General features: G+C 40.1%; 1 protein-coding gene across 1 annotated transcript in view; it reads left to right on the forward strand.

Annotated features, from left to right (window-relative positions):
• The window catches only part of fstl5 (follistatin-like 5), a 176,705-nt gene that overhangs the window by 147,772 nt on the left and 5,019 nt on the right, over window positions 1–23,914 (forward strand). The window contains exons 11-15 of the mRNA XM_084009730.1: window positions 11,335–11,361; window positions 11,555–11,673; window positions 16,352–16,501; window positions 19,503–19,610; window positions 21,540–21,664. Coding sequence (XP_083865856.1) covers window positions 11,335–11,361; window positions 11,555–11,673; window positions 16,352–16,501; window positions 19,503–19,610; window positions 21,540–21,664 — 529 coding nt within the window. The remainder of the gene's footprint in view (window positions 1–11,334; window positions 11,362–11,554; window positions 11,674–16,351; window positions 16,502–19,502; window positions 19,611–21,539; window positions 21,665–23,914) is intronic.

Below are 23,914 nucleotides of genomic sequence, written 5' to 3' on the forward strand. Positions count from 1 at the left end.
ACAAATAACATATTTCTAATTTAGGGCATATAACGACTGGGACCAGCAAATAATTATATTATCTGCATTGAGACCCATACATTTTTTACGATCTCAGAGGCGGAAGGGGCGGGACTTCTCCACTCTATAGAAGCAGACTACCTTCTCTGTGAGCCTGAAGCTGAAAGCCTCTCCTATGTTCCTTAAAATATACACCCTCATAAGTAATTTGTTGACATTGATATACATTTTTTAGTCTTAAAATATTTTGCGTGTTTCCAACGACAGTGCAGAATTTTTTAATCATCTTATATGTTGTCACAATGCTCGAGAAAAGTCTTAAAGAATAAATCTGGAGTTAATTATCAACAAATTGCAATTACAATTATAAGTATAACAATAATGAGCATGAACTCGGTTAGTCCTTCAGCCAGAACTAGACGGGTGAGAACAATCCAAACCACACGTGTTTCATGTATTCACACCTTCTTCACATGCAAATCACAAGAGGCCTGCTATAAGAGAGACAGACCGAGGACTATCAGAGTGTGGGTAGTGAAATAGTCACAAAAGGTTAAGTAAAGTAGTTTCTAAAATGCTTTCATCGCGGGTCCATCACAAACTACTTAACAGCTAAAAACAGTGTGTGAGTGAACAGAGAGGTGTGAAAGCCGATGGTAAACTATTTCATAAATTGTGTCGATTCAGAGTCTAAAGGCAAGTTAATTTATACGGCACATTTCATACACAAAACATTTCAAAGGGCTTTACTTTTTAAAAAAACATGAACATTTTTATATTTTTTTATTATGAACTAAAACAGAAAATGTAAATTATTATTCATAAATTAATACACTCCAGATGTATGAAGGTGTAAAAACAGATCACATAAGTCAGAGTGGTACACAGAGAAACTGATTAGTATGTGAGTGTAGACTTGTTTATGACTGTGTAACCTCTCATATAAGAAGGTGAAATAAACACAAAACGTATTAAATCTGTGAGAAGGCTGCAGGTTTTATTTTTGACTCTCTCTTCTGATTTGCATTATCTTGGCATTTGATTAGCCACTGGAGATGGACAGATATTTTTATTATGTTCTCAAATAAGGGGGCGACCTGGTGATATTTTCTAGGAAAGCTGCCAGAACAGAGCGAAGAAGAGTCTGAGCTGCTCCCACTTTGTGTTGTGATGTTCAGAGTTCACTCAGCAAACTTCATCAGGCATAAAAAGTGTCTTTGAACAATGCAGCTGTTTCCCTTTTCCTGTCGATAGTAATGTTTAACAGACAGCTGTCACCACCAACGCATTAATAACAGAAAACTCCAGCAGTTTGGCACTTTATGCAAACAGATGATCTTGCAGTCATCGTGTAGAGTATGCATGCAAAAAAGAATAGTTACAATAATATGTGCTAATTTATTCCACACATTTAACAGTAATAATTAAAAACCTTTAGAAACAAAATTGTTTGTTCCACACAGAAAAAACTTCTGAAGGTCTTTTTACCGACTTACAACAAATACAGGAACATAAACATTTTACCAATAGAAATCCCACCAACAAGAACAATCAAGCTAGAGAAATAGAAAGCATCTTATATAATTACAAATGAATACAGATAAAACTATTACATCAAGATAGAATATTTTTTTTAAAACTAACGGTTGAAATATTTGTTGGATAGCTAGGATAGGATTTAATTATGTATCCCTTAATGGAATACCAAATGCATGTTTATTTTCAAGTAAATTGTTTTTTGTCGAGGAAACCTGACCTTACAAACAGAATGAAGAGGAAGATTGATTCAGCTCCAGGTCACCCATTAATTAATCTCCATTGGTTTTCCACGAGCAGTGTCAGTATCAGCACTATTGACCACACTGTCTTTAAGTGTGCTTTTAGGTAAAGTAAGTATGAAATGTTCCATTGAGGGCTACAAAGTCTATTGCTATTCCCGTCTTCACTTGGTCAATTTCCTGCCTACCTTCCTGGAAATGGCATCTAGCCATGATGGGGGAGTGGTAACCCGCAATTGTAAAACCTCAGCGAAGAAGCAGATGTCCAACACAGCCAATGCACTTCAAATCACATTAAAATGAACTTGTGTATTAGCAATGCTGCTCACTGGCAATGCCAGAAACATTAGCAGTTAGGCAAGCTGGCCAGACTACACCTGCTCTGGATATCATCCTTCTGTTTCATTCCTATAGCGTTTCACTTAGTATTTTTTTCAGGCTCTTGAAGGGAAAATGCACCACCTTTTATCATGGATGTCCAATCAGGCATGCTGGTAAATGGTCGATTGAAGCAATAAATTCCTCAGCTTTGCTATGTTGACTGAGGAAGCTGAGTTCTACTGCTGCAAATTCATGAATTCAGTGGTGTCCTTTGACGTGACATAGTTGGATGCAAGGATGAAGCATGCTTATCAGCTTGTATTCCTGTGGATAGCCAGAGGGCTTGCCATGGATTTCTAGTATAAAACCTTGGAGGCAGCACCTTGTTTATTCCTAAGAACATTTTTCAGTGGCGCATCATGTAAAGTATAAAATTGAGATAACATTTCCTGGATCTTCCAGGAATATTGCGTATCCATGGGCACGTAGAGCCAGCACACTAGTGTTTCCTTAAACCCCACCTCCCAGGCCTCGGCCCAGACTCATTCTCGGCTGGTTCACATGAACAGAGGGAGGAGAATAACTCTCCAGTGGACTATTAGTGCATTTTTCTACTTTAAATATTTAAATAAGGGCTATACAAGTGTACTGGGAAGTTGATTAACCTCAACAACAAAATACTCACCGTGTTAAAGACATCTCTTTCCCAATCTAAGTATATGGGGAAATATCTTTTTGAGCTGAATGGCGTCATGTGATGGACTGAGATATTCACCAGTTTGCCCACTATGTAACATTTGCTCCAAAGCCTGGCGCTCCGGGCTGGGGCCTTCGCCTTCGCTTATATTGCAAACTAGTTTCCAACACTGAAAATGGCGTCCCAATTTAGTTGTACAGTACTTGTACACCCAGTTGTTATGTGTTGTGTTTCACTCCCTATTCTTGTAAATATAGTCAGGATAAATCCAATTAATTTACCCCTATATATTACTATTTTATTTTGTTTATTTATGTATTTATGAGGGGGTGGGGGTTGATTGTGTTTCAGCATTCTGAGCTGCTAGGCAACATGAGGTAACAACAGTTAAACCTGGTTGGGCCAACCAAAAGTAGCCACAGAACTTCTACTTCATTATTAAGACTACTCAGTGAAAACTATTACTTTTCTTCGATTTTACAGTCAAACAGTTTATTTCTGTCTTCATCTTGCTTTTGTCTACTGTGGTGGATATTGCTGCACAGCTGCTATAAACAGGAAGACGGAAGTCTGTGACTGATTCAGTGTTGAAGTTGCAGCATTTATTTGGCCACTTCCTGTACAGGTGTTTCAAAACAAAAGCGGCAGTCCTTTTTCTTTCTGCTCACTTCCAGGTTTTAGTTTTGTTTACATTTTATCATACAAGGGTGGGCGGCAACTAGCTTTACACAATGATTGATATCACTAAGAGCCAATGGGGGGGAGGGGGGGTCCAATCGCATTACAGGGGGGACGGGTGCCAACAGGTAAACTCCACCCCTGAAATTCAGCCGTAACAGCTTGTAGTGGATAAGATAAAGAGATGCACGGATGCTGAATAGTCATTATGAAATGACTGAGAGAGCGTCTGAGCACCAGGTCAGCTACTTTTTTTCGGAGCGCTCTGGAAAAAAGACTTAAAGAAACATGGCATGGAAATCCATTTTCCAGCACCCTGTCACCCTCTCTCAACAGATATTCAAAAGCTTCAATATCGTCTTTAAATGTTAAAAAAAACATATTTTCATGGACATTCAGTACAGCTCTTTGATTGTTTCACCTTTGACAGAGCCAGGGCAGCGTATGATTCTTTTTAAGTGCACAGAGCGGGCTGAGTGGAGATATTCACTGAATTTGACAAAAATGTTATTGATTTTCCCTTTAAACAAACCATCATTTAATGACTTGAGACATTGCTTTGTGAAGATAATGCCTATATACAATGACAGAGTAGTTTTTTTAATGAAAATGGAAATGCGTTAGCCAGGCGCTAGAGTAAATTTTACCCGTTGTTGGTTTTAGGTATACAACAACGGCCTGCGGTTCTACTTTTAAAGGACAAGTTTTTGACCAATGAAGACTAAAATGTGATAAAAAAGTAATATATTCAGAACATCTGTGTACCCTACTTATGTCACATAAATCACAGTCATGTCAAAATCCTCATTTAAACCCCCAGGCTGGAGCAGAGTGTGAATCCAGATTTGCTCCATATGGTGAGGCTCTCTGAAGCCATTGGTCCAGTTATTACCCGTCTGTAGGTAAACACGGTTTGACGTCTTGGTTTCAGGGATATACTGCAGGGACGAAATTCATGAAAATAATTTAATCAATGGAAATCTGACCTTAAACACACCTAAGCCAAACATTTCTCAAATTGATTTTGTCCCACGTAATCACCCAAAATCATCCATTCCTAATACAACACTGAAAAATGTACTTGCCCACACGAGAATGGACAGCACACACTATTGGCATGTTATCAACTTCCCAAAAGACCCAACACCTATTACCTCCAAATTAGACTAGAAAACAGGAAATGAAGGCTCAGCATCAACACTTAGAGGAAGGAAGTCAGACTTTACTCCTCCCCTTCCGCTGTGTTCTCAAATTCCCTTTGAATCGGGACGCGGCCGTAATCAGTCGGAGTTGTTTCGGTACGTCTCTTTACTCTTGCAGGGGCATGCAGTGACATGGACTTGACCGACGTACCGAGCCGTTCCACTTCACACGAGCTTCGCTGATATTGGTTTAGGCATTTTTTGCAAGACCTACAAACGGCTAGCAAATCGTCTGTGTTTTTAATTAGTACAGTGTACTATAGACAAAGTATAGAAAGGTTTCACCACCGGGTCGCCTTGTTCAAATTATGTTTTAATAAACGTCTCGTCACACCGTAGACATACGTTTTTTAAGTTTTTATGTAGAGTTTTCTTTTGCGGGGAATCAGACAATCGAGAATGACGGGGCTCGACGTTCCATTGAAACAAGTTTCCTCCCGACAATATTTTGCTGCCGCACCACAGCAGCTGCCGAAGCTTAGCATCGCCAAGACCATTGTGATTGGTTGGAAGAAATACAAATGAGCCAGAGCGTTTCTTTCCCCGATACCAGAGATGGGATATACTGTAGCCAGACCCTTCTACTGTGGAGAAGGAGCTGGTAAAGCCAGACTACCTCCAAATCAGCTTTGAATAACCTTCATCGGTTGGATGATTTTCAACATATTTGTAACAGTTTTTTCATAGTATTCATAAGTACTGACTCTAATTGTCAACAAACAGGTGGCGTTTGTCTTTAAGTAGCAGACTCAGGGACACTTTCAACCAACATTGCATACTCTGATCCCACAGTTGCGATGCTGGTGGGCATTTTGTGGCGCCAGACTACTATTGATTTGAAACAGATGCAGATTTAAATGACACATTGGGATTATAATTGTAAATGTTTAAGAAATCTGACTTTGTGGAAAGTAATGACCTCATTCTGTGAAATCATGGTGTTTATGACCTGCCGCCGGCTTCTCAACCAGACATTCGGAAAAAGCGACAGAGCCGAACAGCTTACTAAGTTGTCAAAGGGCTGAGTAAGGTATTAAGCAGGAGATGAACTGAAAAACATGATTAGATGAGTGAGGCATTTCCCTTATTTAGAGGACTTAAACTCTGAGGCAACTTGAAGGTCAAAACTTTCTCTTCACAGGCGCACCACCGAAGTGAATTGTTTTTTTCTCTAATTTAACCAAGCACTTTGTTGTTTTGGAAAACCCAAGTAGTGAGTCACAACTGTGAGATCTTTTTAACAGAGTCTGTCACCAGCAAGCAGAGCACCATCCATCTCTGACAGCCTGCCGCTAAACTGGCATAAATATCTGCCCTTCACATTGTGCCAATTATTTCTTCAGTGTCAGAGGATCTGTGCGGCTCAGAACGAGCATTTCTTGCTGCAGTCTCTCCACGTTAGGTCTCTGCACATTATGCTGCGCTTCATGCCTCGTATGAGGGACCTTCAGAGTAATGGGAAGTTTATATAGTAGCACAATCAGATGCCCTTTGCCCTCTTTAGCTGAACTGCCCTTCTGGACCAAATAAAGCAATACCAATCTGCAACTTTCTTTTTTCTCTTAATATGTAGGTGATGTACTGAGCAGTTATGAGTAGTTTGTAAGTTGCCTGATGAAGGTCTTACTGTATGGCCACTTAATTCTTAATTGGTTGTTATTAAAAAATAATAATTAGCATAGAGGACACAACATGGCAGCAGCACTGGTGGTTTATTTATGCTGTAACAATTAACTACAACTCCTGCACGTAATTAAGACTTTAATGAGATTCTGGAAAGTTTTCAGTTGTATTGTTAATTAATGACTACATTACATTAGATATCTTGGTACTTGTAGCCACTGAAAGATTTTAATGGGCTAACAGTTGACTGGATCACGAAGGTTAATGTAAATGTATAGATGAAGTTTATTACAGGATGGATACATACATATGAGACGCGGTAGCAACAGCAGGGAGACAGAAAAGCTGTGTGAGGAAGTGAAAGGACCAGCTTCGTTTATAGACTTCCCAAGAAGCTGCTGGTGGACAGGTAAATAATTATGATTGCAATATTTAGTTATACCAGTTTGCTTTATCTTGTTTTGTCATTAAAACATATTTCTATGGGGAATAAAAGCAACATGAAGGGTAATCTACCCAAGGACAGCTCCGCTTCACATCCTACACTGCACTCTACTCACAAGTATATATGACCTTCACATACCTCAGCAGGAACAGACATTCTTGGAACTCTAGTAGGCTGAAAAGTACTGCCCAGCAAAACATCTCCACTCAATCATGAGTCAGATGAGGTGGGATTATTTCACGTGTTTCCAACAGAAATCAAGTTGCTTTGAGGAATCTGAAGTGTGATTTTCTTGATCCTAAATCCAGATCTGATTGTTGTTTCTTTTTGTGTCAAGATACTGTGACTAATCTCAAGACTTTTCCTGCAACAAGAAAAACTTTGTAGGATTATTTCATCTTATTGCTATAATTTTGCCGTCTTCTCTATTGTATAGCCTTTGCTCTGTTTTCTCTTCTCTTTATACTTTACGTTATTCTATCATAGTCCTCTGCCTTTGTTCTATAGGCTTTCCAGTGTTTCTAAACCTTTTTTTGATGTTCAACAGTTCATAGGGTTTTGTGCCAATCAAATGTGGCACCATTTGAATTCACAGATTCAAACAAAGAGAAAGATCTAATCAGTGAAATCCTGTGCTGAAGTGATTGGTTGGAACAAAACCCTGCAATCTCCCGGGCCTGGATGGCACATGGATAAGAAGCACGGCTCCACACCAAAGTCTGCACAAAGCTGTTTTATTCTGCACGGTCTGCCATGCTGTCTGCTCCATATCCTCTGAATAGAGAAGATCCGCTCGTGCCAAAATAGCGTCCATGTTTCCATCAGCGGTGTCCCTCCCCATCACAGTGGGCTTTCACACAGTGTTGGACACGCTGTCAGCAACAAGGAGCTCTAACCAGGCAGTGACGCTATCCAAAGCGTCAGCAGCCGACTGCTTGTCGACTGGGTTTCATGCTTAAGGCTTTGTGAAATGAATATAGTAAATCCAATGCAAAGTTTAAATGCCTTTAAGCCCTGGTAACAGTACGATTCTGTAAAAGACTGCTGTTATAATAATGCTTAAGAGAAAAATACTGATCTACTGAAATAAGTAATCAATACAAAACAAAGACCGGAGAGGACATAGCAAGGAAACAAGCAACCCCAAAAGATTGTATAATAAATCAATTATAGTGATTCATTTTGTATCAGAAGAAACTTACAATAAGGTGATATAGATGTATTCCCCCTAACTACACAAACCATTGTGAATCTGATTGAAAAGCCATTTGGTGAAATAGAGAACCTTAGCCTTGAACATCATTGAAGCAGTTTTTGCTTGTGATGAACAAACTCTTCGATGTTTCAAACTTTCCATTTTTTTTTTTTTAAACTTTGATTTTTTTTCCAAGGATTTAGTCTCTTGAATACTTTTCCTCTTAAAAACATGATACAGCCGTCAGTCCCCCAGAGGCTTCCAGCTCTAATTCCAGTGCAGTCAGTCTTCCTTATTCAACCTGACTATGAGTCGTACTTATACCGGGGACTTGTTGCAGTTAGCCCTAAATCTTTGTCTCTGTAAAAAACAAGAATAAGAAATGAAATATTTCAGCAAGTAATATGACCATTTCTTACTTCTGCACGACTGTTTGAGAGATACAATTGCATGACCTTCTCTTTGACCCCATAACATTTACTGTGCTTTAAAGTTAGGGCAAAGCACTGTTTCAAAATGCCTTATGATCCCGGTTTCTTCACACCAGATGTTAGGTTTTCTACATTCCCTTCATAAAATATTTATTTTTCGCTATTTTTAATAGGATAAGGCTGGTGAAACTATGATTCTTATCATCTACAATTCCTAAACCAGCTGTGTAGCCAAAGCCTGATTTATCTTAACATTATTCCTCTGTACCATAGAGCTCCATTGTTGTCCAAAAGTAAAGGTAAATCACATAAGTAATGTCCTTTCAGTTGCCCACAACAAATACACTATTTACTCCAGTCTGAGTAACATTTGATGCAAGTAAGGGTCCAAATGTTTCAGATAGTAACTGAGCCTTTTAGAAAAAATAAACTCTTTTAAAAACGTTTTAACACGTATGTGTTCAGTAGGACCCAATGGGCTTGTAGCTCTGGGCCACAGACAGGGTGGGGAAGTGGAACTGACACATTGTCAGTTTTGGTCTTTTAATGGGATTTGTTGATACTAAGAAAACTCTGGTGTTACCTGCTTTAAAGCTCTGAAAACTTGATTTCAAATCAAAGCATTTCTCAATAACATTACATTTAAGGTTAGGGGGGAAATGAAACCCTCAGCTTTCATTTATGAGTTTAACACTCAAAAACTTGCCAGACGTTGTGTGGTCGAGTAGCCCCCCCAATGCTCATTGTACAAAGCTCATTAAGAACAATGCAGGGCAACTACGAAAGTCAGTCAAGTAATTCCCGATTCTAATTAGAAAAACAAAAATGGGACAAAGTTACACACTTAATAGACAATCCATTTAAAAAGAGGACATTTGGGGTCGTGGATTTGAAGAGACAAGGGAACATTTAAGAGAAAAGAATTGGAGATAGTATTAGAAGCGTCGTCGATAAATAGAACTTTCTGCTGATCTTCAGGTTTACAGGCTCTGGCCAAGACCCAATGCAGGGGGTCCTGAGGCATCTAAATCCAGGTCTGGATATACTGTAAGTGAGTGTTGGCAGGTGCATCTGAAGACTTCTTGGCATAGCTGCAGTAATGGATGTTTGGTGTACCTGCCCTGCATATTAGTAGTCACTGCACTGAAAGCGTATTTGTTTCGTATCAATGCAGATGAACGAAAAAACCAAGAAGGCGGCACTATTTTCCCCTCCTTTTAGTTGCTTTCCTGTTCCTTGTCCTCATTCTAACTGTGTACTGACTTAAACACACTGCAGTCAAAGTTTCCAAGATGGGATAATCTCTGGAAAAAGCAGCGAAACCCTGCACAGCCATGGCAGTCGTCCTGAGTTACATTGAGTTGCATTTGCATCTACTGTGACCCAATTACTCTACCTATATTATGCATCCGCTATCTTCTGCCAAGTCACTATGGTGAACACCACAGGCTGTTTGGCCCACTGCCACAGCTCATGTAAACAAACAAATTGAATTAATGTAACCTTGCTGACGGGTAGGAACTGCAGAGTCCAGGCTGGCTGGTGAGCATAGCGCTCCCAATGTTTGGGGCCCAGTGGAAACAGTTATTATGGCCAGAAAGAGTGAACACACCGCCTACAGTGGCAGCCAGCTTGTTTTGTTATATGGATGATGAAGTTGATGTATGGGCCCCTTCTATGCACAGAACAGCCACAGTCTTTCTGCCAAGTGATGAATAGCATCAATACTGTAGACTATTGGAAAAGACCGGCGCACACAAGATCTCATCTCAACTCCTCTTTTCCATTTTCTCCATTTTCCATTTTTGGCACATCTCAAATAAATTGTATTGTTTTTCATTTCATATCGCCCTTCCTTCCTTCTCTGCCCCTCTATCTATAGACCACACTCCTTTTGTGTAACTTTTAATGAGCTAAAAGGTATGCGAGAGTGCACAGGAAACACTTGACAAAGCACTTTTGAAAGGCTGACTAACGGCACGGTAGTGTCTCGTTGGCTTTGTCTCTCCCCTTTTCCTTTTTCTGCATCTGTCCACCCGAGCAAGAGGCGGCGGGAATGAGCCCGGCAATAGAGGCAAGATTAGAATCAGATGTGAATTGGACTGCAGATTGGTTTGTAGACTGAAAATGTAAGATGGAGTGGAAGCAGAGGGAAGACCAGGGGACGTATGAACAATGAGAGAGAAGGTCACAGTTAAAAAGCCAGTGTGAGAGGAGAGTAGTGCTGCTGGTCGGATGGAGGATAAGAATGATTGAGTGGCAGAATTTGCATGGAAAATAACTCCATAGTGACTCTAAATTTTCTCTTTACCACATGTAATTTTAAGTAATGGCATCTTTCCTCTCGAGTGCCCAGTGGCTGCTGTGAAAGCCAACAGCTGGTCTGCGCTTTAGGACGGCTATTGAAGCACTCAGGGCATTATGTGGCTTGCCTTCGACATTTCTCATCATTAGTCACCTCTAAGTGAATTTAATGAGAAATTACCTTTTATAGGAGCTGAAACTGGTTTTGCCACGACGAAGGAGCACACTAATCCCTCCTAATGACTTATGATGATCATCTGAGTTTAAAATCTGTGGACTACTCATGGGTGTCGAAGGCGGCTTATCTATACAGCTCATATTGATTGATAACGATCAGATTGAATTTTAAAATGTGATTTCACATCTCTCCACAAACTTGGGAATCAGCATCCAAAAATGATAAACTGGTTTGCGGTACTTGTAGTATGTTGACTGATCTCTATTTTCCAGTGTTTGGTATCAAATTATTTCCAAGCAGAAAGCTCTATCGATTGCTTGTTGCGCTAGGTGTCAGAGAGACGGTTGCCATAAAACTTTCATGCAGCCTGCTTTCCCCTTTGCCTCAATAGGAGTTAGTGTTTGGGTATCAGCTCTCACAAAGGGACCCCATTGATTCTTGCATTGATTTTCAACTGCACATCCTCTTTTTCTCCCTCACAGTGGCAAACATTTTGTGGCGAGAAGAAGGTACGTCTAGACCGCTTCTGATTCACTATAGCATTCATTAAACTGAGTTAATTGAATTTTTGTAATAGGGTTACTGAACTGTGATGAGAGGGATTAAATGATTTGATGCTTTGAAAGTAGATGTTGTAGGCTTATTTGACGAAGCAATTTTAGATGAGACTTTGTGTAACGGCTGTTTTTGCTTTCCTTTCAGGTCTTGGCATTGGCAACATGTTCTATGTGTTTTATGAAGATGGTATTAAAGTCATTCAGCCTGTGGCATGTGAGATACAACGACACATTAAACCCAGTGAGAAGCTGCTGGCTCTGCAGGTGAGTGGAAAAAGACACATTGAGCTTATATTGTGCAAGTTATTAATGTAATAGGATGGGTTTTTTTTACTTAATAGTCCATCAACTTTACTTATTGCTTGGTATCCAAAGTAATTAGTTACGTCACTCGTTATATTCTTATATTGCTTTTGCTGCACCGCCTCTTCCCCTCTCCTCCAACCAAAATCAGCAGAGGCAATTTTGATGTGTTTAAACAGTAAAGTCCATAAACCAGTCTGAGTAGATGACTGAATGTTGTTGGTTCTTACGATGTCCACTGTGCAGAGCTGCTTCACACTGTATGAAAAGCTTCTTCAGTTCATGAAATCCCTGAAGCATCTGAAGGCAGCAGGACACGTATGTGGTTAAATCAGCAGGATATGAGACGTGTCGCTCTACACATGGCTGTTCACTGTGTTTACTTTTATTAAATCTCCAAAACAAAAAATATAACTATACAGAAATCTACATCAGACATGGAAGTTATAACTTAATATGCTGTTTTTTTTATGGAGAAGACTTACGGCTTCAGGGCTCATCATTGCCTCTTTTCAAACAATGAGAGCAGTGATGTTACTGGCTGAGCTTCATTATCACTGCATGTTGCACTGCTGCACTCACATGAACCAAAATAGAAGGTGTGCAACTGTGCATGGAGATGCCTATACGGTCCGTGCACCTGCCACCTTGTGCTGAGAATTTATTATTACATTTTCAACGGAAAGAACAAAATATTAAACTGAGGGTGCAATGCCAACTTTTCCACATTCTTAAGAAGGGGGCCCGTCTCTTCCTCTCCTCATTCACACATAGTGACCTGCTGCACGTTCACGTCATCATAACATGAGGTTATCGTGACCAAAAAAACATCTGTTAACTCAGTAATGCAGTGCTTCTTGATTAGTATAATAACTAAATGGCAAAATGGCCTCATTTATATAGCGCTTTTCTCCAAAGCGCTTTACAGGAATGACTGACATTCACCCATTCATACACACATTCACACACCGACGGCAGAGTCAACCACGCAGGGCGACAGCCAGCTCGTCAGGAGCAATTAACTGCTATGCAATTGTTGTGGAAATGAAATCCATGACTCAACTCCTTACTGGGGAAAGTATAATATTAGTACTGAGTACCGCATTACTAACACTGATTTTGGTTTGAAAAATAACCCAGGACCCTCAGCTGTTATTGCTATGGAGAGGCATCCGGTTCAATTCATTGTGAGTACTGTAGCAAAGTCATGTAAGAATTAACTTACCGGTAAATATGAAAGTAAACTGATTAAAACTGCTCATTGTTTAATCAGGTTTTTGTAAATCATAAGTCTTCTGCTCACATTTAGCGGAGCATGCAGCAGACTGTTTCAAGATTGTTTGCTATTTTTATTTATTCCAAAATGTTGCTTGGGATACTGCAATTCCTTTTTCCCCCTAAGAATCTCTTTAGTGTATTTGAGCTCAAGCTTTGATTTTACTGCCCACAATAGAAACCCAAAGGTACACTCCCTGTAGCGAATACTTGGAGAGCAAACAGCTAAAAGGAGAATGAATATAAACTTGCATTTGTCCAGAAAAAGCAGCTTCAAATGGAGCTATTGATGCTCCATGTCTGCTGGAATCGTTACTAAGGCAACTGTTTGAGTTGATAATATGTCACTGTTGTGTTCAAAGATTGTTATAAATACAAGGTTGGTAATTTGGCTTTTCTATTTTGCTTTTTTTTTTTTCACGATTTAACCTGTAAAGCTCATGACGATTGAAGTGTGCAAAGGTGCTGTGCAATTATAAAAATAGTGTGGAAAGTTGTTTTGTGCATTTCAACTTCTAGTGAAGGACGGCTGCACACAGAGGGTGGTGCAAAAGCAATATACACAACAAAGACATAACATTATGAAGTGGTGTGTGTGTAGGTGTTATCAAGCAGTTGCCTATTTACACATCCAGCAGACACAGAGCAACATTAGCATTCATTTGGAGTCTTGTTTATGCCTGCCTTATGATTCCAATGTTCATTCCCCTTTTAACATAGTTTTTTTTGGACGCACTACCTTCTGAGGGAGGTTTCCGCCCATACAGTGAGCTTCTTCAGAGCTGCCTGCTGCTGCTAATCAGCCTTGAGACTGTACCCAAACAGTGGAGCTGTTAAACCATTACAACATACCCCTTTCATTTTGAATAGTAAATGTATCCATTTTTAAAACTATTGATTAGTACAGTGGATACTGATACTACTGCTGCTAGTTACAACAAACAATGCAGTGGTCCACCTGTTAAGTTAGAGACCACAGTATTCACCTAGCAGTGGACTGGTTATGGAAATAATCAAAGCCTTGCTGATATACCTGTTAGATTTACATGTGTTCTCAAATGGACGCTTACCACTGAGCTGCTTTTCATTCAGAAGCCCTTGCGCTTATGGGATGGCTGTTATACATAAAGTGGTGCCATGAATGAACAACAATCAGCCAAGCGTTCCTCTGAGAGGTGTGTTTGTATTAGGATATCCATCACCGCGAGCGCAGTGATGCCATTCCAGTGCTGTCATGGGGGGATTGCTGTGTGAACGCATGAGGCTTTTACTAGCATTGGAACTCACATTTTCTCCATCGCAGAGGAGCCTTGATTGATTTGTTATGGTAATCCTGTAGCCAATCAATTATCCTTATAGAGTGTTTTACTGTGATTCACACAGTAGCGGGGAAATGCTGTGATGTCCAATTGTACTAAAGTCAGTCCAAGTATCTTGTTTTCTCTCCCGCTGCATCCACAAAGAAGCTGAGAGGGAACAGCCGTGTTTTTCTCACTGCCGCAGCATCGTGGCTTTGAGTCCTGTTGTGTTGTTAAATTGTTTCTCCATTAGTAAAAGGCACATTTATTAGGATTTGGCAGTTGGCGATTCTAATCACAACATTCAAAGTTGGCCCCCCTCAACCCCAGAGCCCCTCACGGTTTGGAACGAGCTCAGTCAAAAAGTGATGCTAATACATTCAAAAGCTTTGATTTCAATTGAGTTATCTGCTATTTGAAAAAAAACTGCAGTCTAAACCAACATCACACTGTGATATTGAGATCTTACAGAAAAATATTGAATGAATAGTAAGTGTAGACTGCATTGTTCCTGTTTAAGGTCCTCTTTTTGACCATTTGGATGTCGGCGTTTTCCTGTTTTCTGCCGTTTTCCTCCCCACGGATGATGATGCTGATGTTGTGTCGCATATATTGTCACTACAAATCATCCAGTGGCTTAAGTGGTGAATAACAGAACCATGATATTTCTCAACATGGCTCTTTAAATGTCATCTTCCACATTCACCATGTGAACGATTTGAAAAAGAAAGTCATTTTAAGCAGTTGTTATTTTTATTTATATTTTACTATTGTTGTTCAGCACAATGTTGTATGGTGTTGTTCCTGGTGTGGTTCCAGGGCTGCATCATGTCGCAGTTAGCATTTTAGTGAATACATGCAATAAAGACACTGTGCTGTATCTATAGTGAATGCATTTCCATAATAAAGGGGGAATACATATCTGCAGGCTTTAGAAGCTGTCAGGTATGACAGGAATCACATATGCTCTGCACCCCCACACACACAGACATGCTACGCACATACACAGGGAGAATTACAGCCGCCTCCGCTCACACCCTCAGCTGGGCATCAGATGTTCAATTTCTCACCTCTTAAAGGTGCAATAAGTAAGATACTTAGAGCCAAGTAGCACACAGAGTGACCATAGTGTGGGCCTGCAGGGGTTTTAACAGGGTTCAATACCAATGACTCAACGGTTACTTCACCAAGTGCAGGGAATTCTGGCTTTTAAAAACTGGATTTTTCAGAAACACTGACAGATGGTGCTGCAACTAGATACTGAACAACATACAAATACAATGTTTTGTAAACTTTGTTATAAAGCCCAAAACGCCACAAAGCAACATCGTGTTAGCATCTGCTTGAAACCACCTTTCTGATTTATTGTTGTATCGCTGCCCAAATTTATGATTCATTTTCTACAGATGAAATATAAAGGACAGGATGAGTGGGGGGTGAACTTGGGATGAAATGCATTCTGTCAGTGATGCTGCCGCTCCCCCTCATCCATGATAGAGATCAGTGAAGTTCATACATTGCCTGATGCCTTTCTAAGGGAGAGAAGTTGGCCTCTGGGAAGGCACCTGTCATGGACTGGGTCTGTGGTTGTAAATATGGGAGAAAGAGTTCATCCCTCCATGGCGGAGCCCTTCATTCATCCTTGCTGGTCAACAGCTCTCTAAATCGTCCCACAGAGTGTGAAACAGATGACTGGGCAGAGCCTGGAGGTTTGGAGGGCCAGGGGGGGGGCAAGCTCCAGAGACAGAAGGCCGGTTAAGGTTTCCATCGGCCAGGAAGGCGAGAGCTGCCAGGAACGAAAGCTGAACAGCCGCAGATCGTCTGCAGGCTTCATGCTGTGGATTATGTATGGACAAATGGGAGCGATTACAGAGATTTTTCAGGACCTTGCAAAGCTCATTTATCTAAGTTGCCAAGATAACACGACTCGCATCAGCACAGGAGATAAGACTGCACGTAGTAAACAACACAGAATAACGACTGGATGAAGATACTTTATTTTTGATGTGACATGAAAAACAGTCAGTTGACGGAGAACGTTTGTGTGTGCTTTTGTTTTTCTCCAGGAGGAGGTGTGCCCCACCGCACCAGGAGAGGAGGTTCAGAGGTGTGTGTGGTCATCAGCGGTCAACATCAAGGACAAGTTTATTTATGTGACACAGCCAACCTTGGATCGAGTGCTCATAGTCGACATCCAGTCTCAGAAGGCTGTCCAGGTAGTGTTCAAGATGAATTTCATTCATTCATTCATTTCATTTATTGTCCACGGTGTGGAAATTGGAAAACACAGGTTCATGTGAATTTTGTCAGCAATATTCCGAGATGGGATGAGTATAAAATCGTACACAGAAAAGGAGAAAAAACTGAAGTAAAGTTTCCTGTTTTATAAAAGTGAAGGTTCTTCCTGCCTACAACTGTGCCAGAAACCCTCAAGGTTGCAGGAGGCAAGCATATTTCCCCTTCTCTTCCTCTAAACGTTCCCACATTGATTGAACACAACATATTTTGCAAGAACCTACTACAAATTATGTCTTTATGGGTATTTTCTATGATTGATTTTGTTGAATGAAGGACACATTTTTTTCATTTAATTGTTGCCTTTGACTCCGGATTTAGTTTGATACAATACATTGTCCTTTATCCAAAAACTCAATTACTTGAAAGCACTGGACTACATGGTCCAACTTTAACCCAAAGTGCATGGGGAACTTTATGCTTTTTGGAAACAGCTTGCGCATTAGATATTCCTGCACTCAAAATATTCTACTTGAGTAATAATTTAGTAGGATACTGCAGTAATACACAAGAGTTTGTGCTCTGGTGTGCTGATACTGGCCCTGGCGAGCTTCAGGTTTTCGGCAAGGCCCCGATGCCAAACATATTTGATAAGGATGCTTCATCGTGTTAGTACAGAGTATTATGAATGTACACAGCGATGTACACTTTCATCTTGGTGAAAAGTGTCTGCGTTGCCTTCAGCTTATTCATGTTCTCGGGAAATGTCTTTATTTGAACTTACCACAAAACAATACCATAAAAGTCTAATCAGACAGCAACGTAAGAACTTGATATAAATTAAACAGCAGTTTGCTTCGTCACAAAGCAACAGATTCCATGTTGGATCTGGTTATTTGTTGGGAAAATTCACATAATCGCCAATGAATGTCAGGTTTTGAATCAGGACCTCCAGTGTTTAGATGGGGCCAGCTTGTGATTAGATTAGAGTGAGTACGCTAACCTCACTGTCAACTACATTTCATATCTTCTGCTGCTCATCTCAGTTTCAGGTTGTGAACATTAATCAGGCCACCATCAAAACGTATATGCCTTCTCAGCCAACAACACCAGATAATTGGGAGTAAATTATTTTAATTTTAATCACATTATTTTAATGAATAAAACTTAAGAAAAAATGATTTTAAATAATTCAGGTTGGATAACGTGCTATCAAACCTTAGTTTGACAACAGATCACAAGACTCTGTCTCATAAGCGTAACAGTGCATCGCCCCTGTTCTGTTCTACTTCACTGACAGACTACAAGTGCTGCTTTTCCAGCTTTAAGATCTGTATTTTCACCTGTAGTTCACCTGCCAACCTCTGGCCTGACCTATTTCTAACATACTGCTCCAGTCAATACCTACACTTAACTGCCACATTGATGTGGTGACCAAGTAACCCCGAGACCCACCTCCTTTCGGAAACGGTAACCTGGCAACACACTGATAGATATTGTAACATGAGTTTTCCTCAGTGATGGTGTAACACACAATTCCCCAAACTCTCTTTCACCTTGCAGCACCCTTTGTTTTCCTGGGGGAATTGAGGTTTTGCGATGCAGGCTCAGGGAGTAGCACAATTACTAAATGACAATATTCCGCACATTTCCAGTGAACAGCGTTGAGTTAAATCATCGGTGTCAGTGGGTTTTTGGGTGTGTCAGGCTAATCCAGGGTTGCTCTGATCCCTGCAGGTGTTTTTGACACCGTGATGGCTGTTTACAGCTGGCATGCCTCTCGGGGACCTGCCAGTAAACAGGCTGGTTTCCCAGAGACTGTCACAAGCTCATTATTCACTGGCTTGGAGGTTTAGCTTCATTGCACTATTATTAGCAGTCGTTTATCCATCACCTGAACCCACCTCTTGTCTCCTACAGTCGGAGATCCATACGGTTACATGATTCGCTGCTTCCCATTTTCTCATTGATTTTTTAATTATGATTGACGTGGGCAAAGTTACAATAATGAGCAAATCGCATTTAGAAATTTGTAAACAATTAAATGCTCGGGGAAGACTTTTTAATGAGCAGTTTGCAGTTTGCACGTCATCACCAATTAATTGCAAAGTTCACACGGATGAATGTTTGAAGGTGCCGTAATGTTTTCTGCACTTCACCTCTGACGGATCCGCTGTCGGTGCTTAAGTTACACAAACATATTGACTGAGTATTCATGGTAATCTTTCTCAGCCAGAAAGAAGTTGTTCGTCAAGAGAAAAAGAACAAAACGAACACCTGTTTTCTCCAATGATACATGCTGAGAGATTAGTTAGGATTCAACAGATATTCTCATTTTATGTGCAATAACCCCCTCAGGAGCTGTTCGCTCTCTCAGTGATACAATATATGCCTAGGTAAACAATATTATTAGGGCTGCATACCAAAACAAATAATATAGAGTAAGCTGCAGTCAAAGGGGATTGTGGGAATATGATTGCTTTTTCTTGCTGTTGTTGAGGTTACTGCATGCATTCTTCTCCCTTGTGCGTTCCCGATTCCCTTTGAGCCGGCTGTCTGTCTGCACTCAGGTGGACGTAATGCATGAGGAGCGCTTTTCTGACACATGTGACTCATCTATTGTTCTGACTTGAAATATTGCCGCTGTGTGTCAAGGAATGGATAAAGACTGAAAGCAATTACTTCAGTGTGGTAAAGCAATTGTGTCTGTCACCACTTGATTTGAAATGTAGCTCGACACCAAAAACACCGTATACATAAAAAGCACACCTCCGCTCTGCCTTGTTAAAAGAAGACTTGCTCCTGTCAACCCCTGATGCATTAGTCTCCAGGAGAACTTTTCAAAAGCATTACCACTGCACATCAAAGAAGGATCTCTTCAAAAGCAAAGTCTAGATTGCCTTGAATTGTTATTCCGTGGCCCCGCTGTCTTTAAAAGCACCGTTTGATTTGATTTGATTTGATTGCGTGTCCCCCTTCCAGACGGTCAGCACCGACCCATATCCTGTGAAGCTCCACTATGACAGATCTCATGACCAGGTGTGGCTGCTCAGCTGGGGAGACATGGAGAAGAACTTCCCTACGCTCCAGGTGAGTCCACAACTCACTGTTTATTCCACTCAAATGTTTTTATTCCAATTAGCATAATCAGGATTAAACCCAAGGTTAACAAAGGACCAGTATATGAAACGATGTCTTCTAAATGTGCTGTTAAATTATCAAATTATCGATGCCTGAAGCCAAAGAGATGTTTCAAATTGCTAATTTTAGTAATTCAGTTTACAATGATATTAGTTTACTTACTTACATTGTTTCAGCCTCCAATCAGATATCATAAATATATTATCATGTCTCCTAATGCTGATTGGATACATATTATCATTATTGGGTAAATATTATATTGACAGTAGAGAATGTTTACGTCTGTCATCCAAGGCAGGTGCAAGGTCAAAAAAACACAATCAGTTAGTTATTTCCACTTAGACTTTATTTTCCCTACAACAAACAAATAACTTTTTCATAACATGTTTCGGGTTTATTGTAAATAACCTTCTAATCACCATGTTGGCAGAGTGTTACAACTAATTAAATGTCCTGCTGTTCCCCGTTTTTCCAATATGACATGAATGTGGCATTAATCATTGCAGCCTCTCTGCGATATTCAGTTGTTGATTTGTTTGTCTTGCTTGATGGGGAGCAATTAATAGTCAATTAAGTGCGGTGTGAAAGTGCTTGGACAGTGACACATTTTCCATTTTTTGTCTCAGAACTCCAGCACCTTTGATTTTAAATAAATAGAATGACAATGAGGTGCTGATGGGTTACATCCATCGTCTGTTTAATGTTAAAAATGTGATGACAGTTAACACAGACTACGTAATTATTTCATCTTTTGATTTGTGACCGTGATATGTATTCAGCTGTTTCTAAAGGATCTCATGGTTCTTATCGGCTTACATATATTGCAACATTAATTCTCATTTGAAAGTCTGTATTGAAATAATAGTTATGGCGTTGGCCAGTATACAATAGTATATATATATATATATATATATATATATATATATATATATCAGTAGAAGTCATGTTTTACTCACCTTGCTGCTGCTCTGATTTGCTCTTTTTTTACAGATACAAAAGTTTCTTCTTTTCTGTATTCATGAACGATGTTAGGCTACCGTCAACAAGAGATCAATAAAGGATAATTCTGCATGGCTAATTTATTGTAGTGTCTCGAGTCACATCCATGCTAGGCAAACTAATTTTCTCTTGTATATTCAATCCCCATCCTAATTTTTAATAAATATGGATGTAAAAACCCTCCAAATATTACTGATTTATTCCAGATCTAGTGTGCTGGAGTACAGAACAGAACTAAATGTGTTACTGTCCAAAACCTTACTGTTGACACGGGATGTCTCCATGACACAGATTTGAAGATCAGGCTGCTGAAGAATCAATGCAAGGATCATTTCATTTAAAGAGTATCTTTAACACCCTCGCAGAGTCGCCTTGATTCCGCTCGAGTGTCGAGTGCTGTTGCTCGGTTGAGAATCTTTACTCATCATCGCCTGCACATGAATTCATAATGCAGGGTATGGTCGGTGGCAATTTGCTTTGTGTATTGTGGCACAATCAAATCAAAGCATGCCTACACACAAGCACATGTCTGCACACTTCCATGCATGCACAAGTATTATTTAGACACCAGTGACAATGGCAGACATCCTCCCCACTGGGAAGCTCCAACATCTCAGCAAGAAGGGGAGAGGCTGAACGCTTGCGTGTCAAATCAATGCACCCAAGCAAAGATAAACATGATAGTAAACATATTGAGTGATTTATTTGAGTTTATGCCACTGCTTTCTTGGCGTGAAACTCTTAATCGACATGAAAAATAATGGGCTACTTACAAGTACAACCCTGTTGGTTGTGAGTTACAAACAAGTGCAGATTAAACAGGTGGAAAACGGCAGCGCTGAATAAATTAATCTCTCCTCCTTCATCGGTGTTCACCAGGTGATCAATCAGGCCAGTGGAAGAGTCTCCCATCATACGATTCACACACAGCCGATTGGCCGGCGCTTCGACAGGGTGGACGACTTCTTCATTCCCGCCTCCAGCCTCATCATCAACCACATCAGGTGCGTCCAGTGTGGTCCAAGAATGCTCCTAATGCAAATTGATTCTCAAATTACAGACACCCATCGGCATTTCGTTCACTTTTTTCCCTCCTGGACTCGGTGCTATGATGATGATTTGGATGGGCATTTTGTGTTAAATTGAGTGTGTGCTTGTCTGCTAATGCATTTAGGTTTTTGAGCAAATGCCCAGTGATCATCTGTGCTGCAGAAGAAACTGTGGCCAATCACCTGAAATAGTCCTAAAAATAAACCATCGTTACATCGGTTGTGGAATACAATTTTTATGTCTGACTTAATGAATCCAAAAGCAAATTAACAACTGATATTTCCTATTACTAGAAGATCCGTCTTGTAATTGCGATGTGATATGAAGACTAATCACCATATTAACATGTTCTTGATTAACAATGAGAAACTTCAGTGCACTTTTGATAAGTTAAATGAGAACGTAACATCATAGGAACAAAGCTACTTCTATCCAATCACACAGCAGTGAATGACCCGCCCATTTAACCAAATAGACACAGCAGGGTTGGCTGAGCTAAACTAGGCTCAAGGTAGGGCTCCACCATATGGCAAAAAGGGCTTATCACAATTTTTTTTAAATTGAAGAATGTTGATGATTATCACCATATGTATTTCATAATAATGCTCACAGTTTTGTCACTGCTCCAATGACCCCATTTCTATTGGTTGACCTTGAATTACTAAGATCATAACATATGCACTATAAATGTGGAAGTTAAAATTGAAATAGTGATGTCGTATGAAAAACAGAAACAAATGGTTATTTGTTTGTTTGTTTGTTATGGTGATGTGTCCAAATCCAATAAGGTACTCAGATGTTAAGCAAACATTCTCAAACACAAACCACAGACTTATAATCCGTTTCCTTTTTTAGTTTCCAAATCTTAAATGTAAGCTTCAGAAGATCTCAGAGCTCAACGGAAATAATGACTTAATTCATAATGTGATATTTATCCATCAATTAATATGTTGTCCCACCTGGCAGATTGATCTGTAGCAGGTGAGAAACCAGTGATGTTGAGAGGTGTGAGTGTGAGGGCATTCTTCTAAAACAAGGGTAGGCAGTGGAATTACGTTGCTAAGCACCCAGAATGTTAAGTAAATGCAGCCTTTACTCAGCTCGGCCTCATTTTAACTGGTGTGCAGGTGTGTGTGTGTGTCTGTGTGTGTGTGTGTGTGTGTGTGTGTGTGTGTGTGTGTGTGTGTGTGTGTGTGTGTGTGTGTGTGTGTGTGTGTGTGTGCGCGCGCTCCTTTTTAAAATCTCCACACAGTCATTACGAACTTTAAAAAAGCAATAATGTTTATAGCTGCTGACATATTCTCTTTGAAAATATCAGAGACAAATCGGAAAGAAAGCGATGCAATCACGGCCGTCCTCTCAGTACTGATGCTTTGTAGCAAATGGTCAAAGAGCTTCTCAAAAAACAATTAATTAGAACATTTAGTCTTTGGAATGATTGATTATTGTTTATGTGTTTTCAAGATAGCCGCGGGGGACAGTTGGAGCCTCACCCCCTCTCTAACATTTGAGTTAATCAACAACAAAGCACAGAAATGCTGCCGTGGTTTTTCTATGTCACGAGCGACTGTCACACTGGGGCTTAAAGGGGACTGAGAAAAGCCGGTCCCAAACGCTTGACTAATATCATGGAGAGGCCAGGAACAAGCAGGAGGTCTGGAGGATTTCAGGATGTTAACAGCCCCCTAGAGAGGAGGAGTAGGCAGTCCAGCAGTGTGTGTGTGTGTGTGAGTGTGAGTGTGTGTGTGTGTGTGTGTGTGTGCGCGTGTGTTTTGTAGGCAGGGTGTGGTGCGTTCACTGGCACAGAGGTAATTAGATCCACTGAGACCTGCATGAAATATTGCATGAAAGTGTTTCCCAGTGTTCTTTGAAAATAGCCATCTTGACCAAGTTGCTCTTGGTTTTTGATGCTCTTATAATAAGTAACGTATTGTATGTAACTGCTGCTGCCAGGTCCTCCTAATATGAACGTTGTTTACATGGCTAGACAGATGCAATTCTGCAGACATTAAGTTATTTTCTCACAGATTGTGGTACTTTTTAGGGAGGAAACTAACAATTTCTATACTAAAAATAACAGATTATTCTGCTGGGTTTCAGGAAAAGAATTTCTCATATTTGTCTGTTTTGAATAACAGTTCAAAACCAAAATATATTCAATATACTATAATTTTCAGACAAAATAAAAGCGACACATTTTTCAT

The sequence above is a fragment of the Eutrigla gurnardus genome, assembly GCF_963514095.1.
Source record: "Eutrigla gurnardus genome assembly, chromosome: 5".
NCBI lineage: Eukaryota > Metazoa > Chordata > Actinopteri > Perciformes > Triglidae > Eutrigla > Eutrigla gurnardus.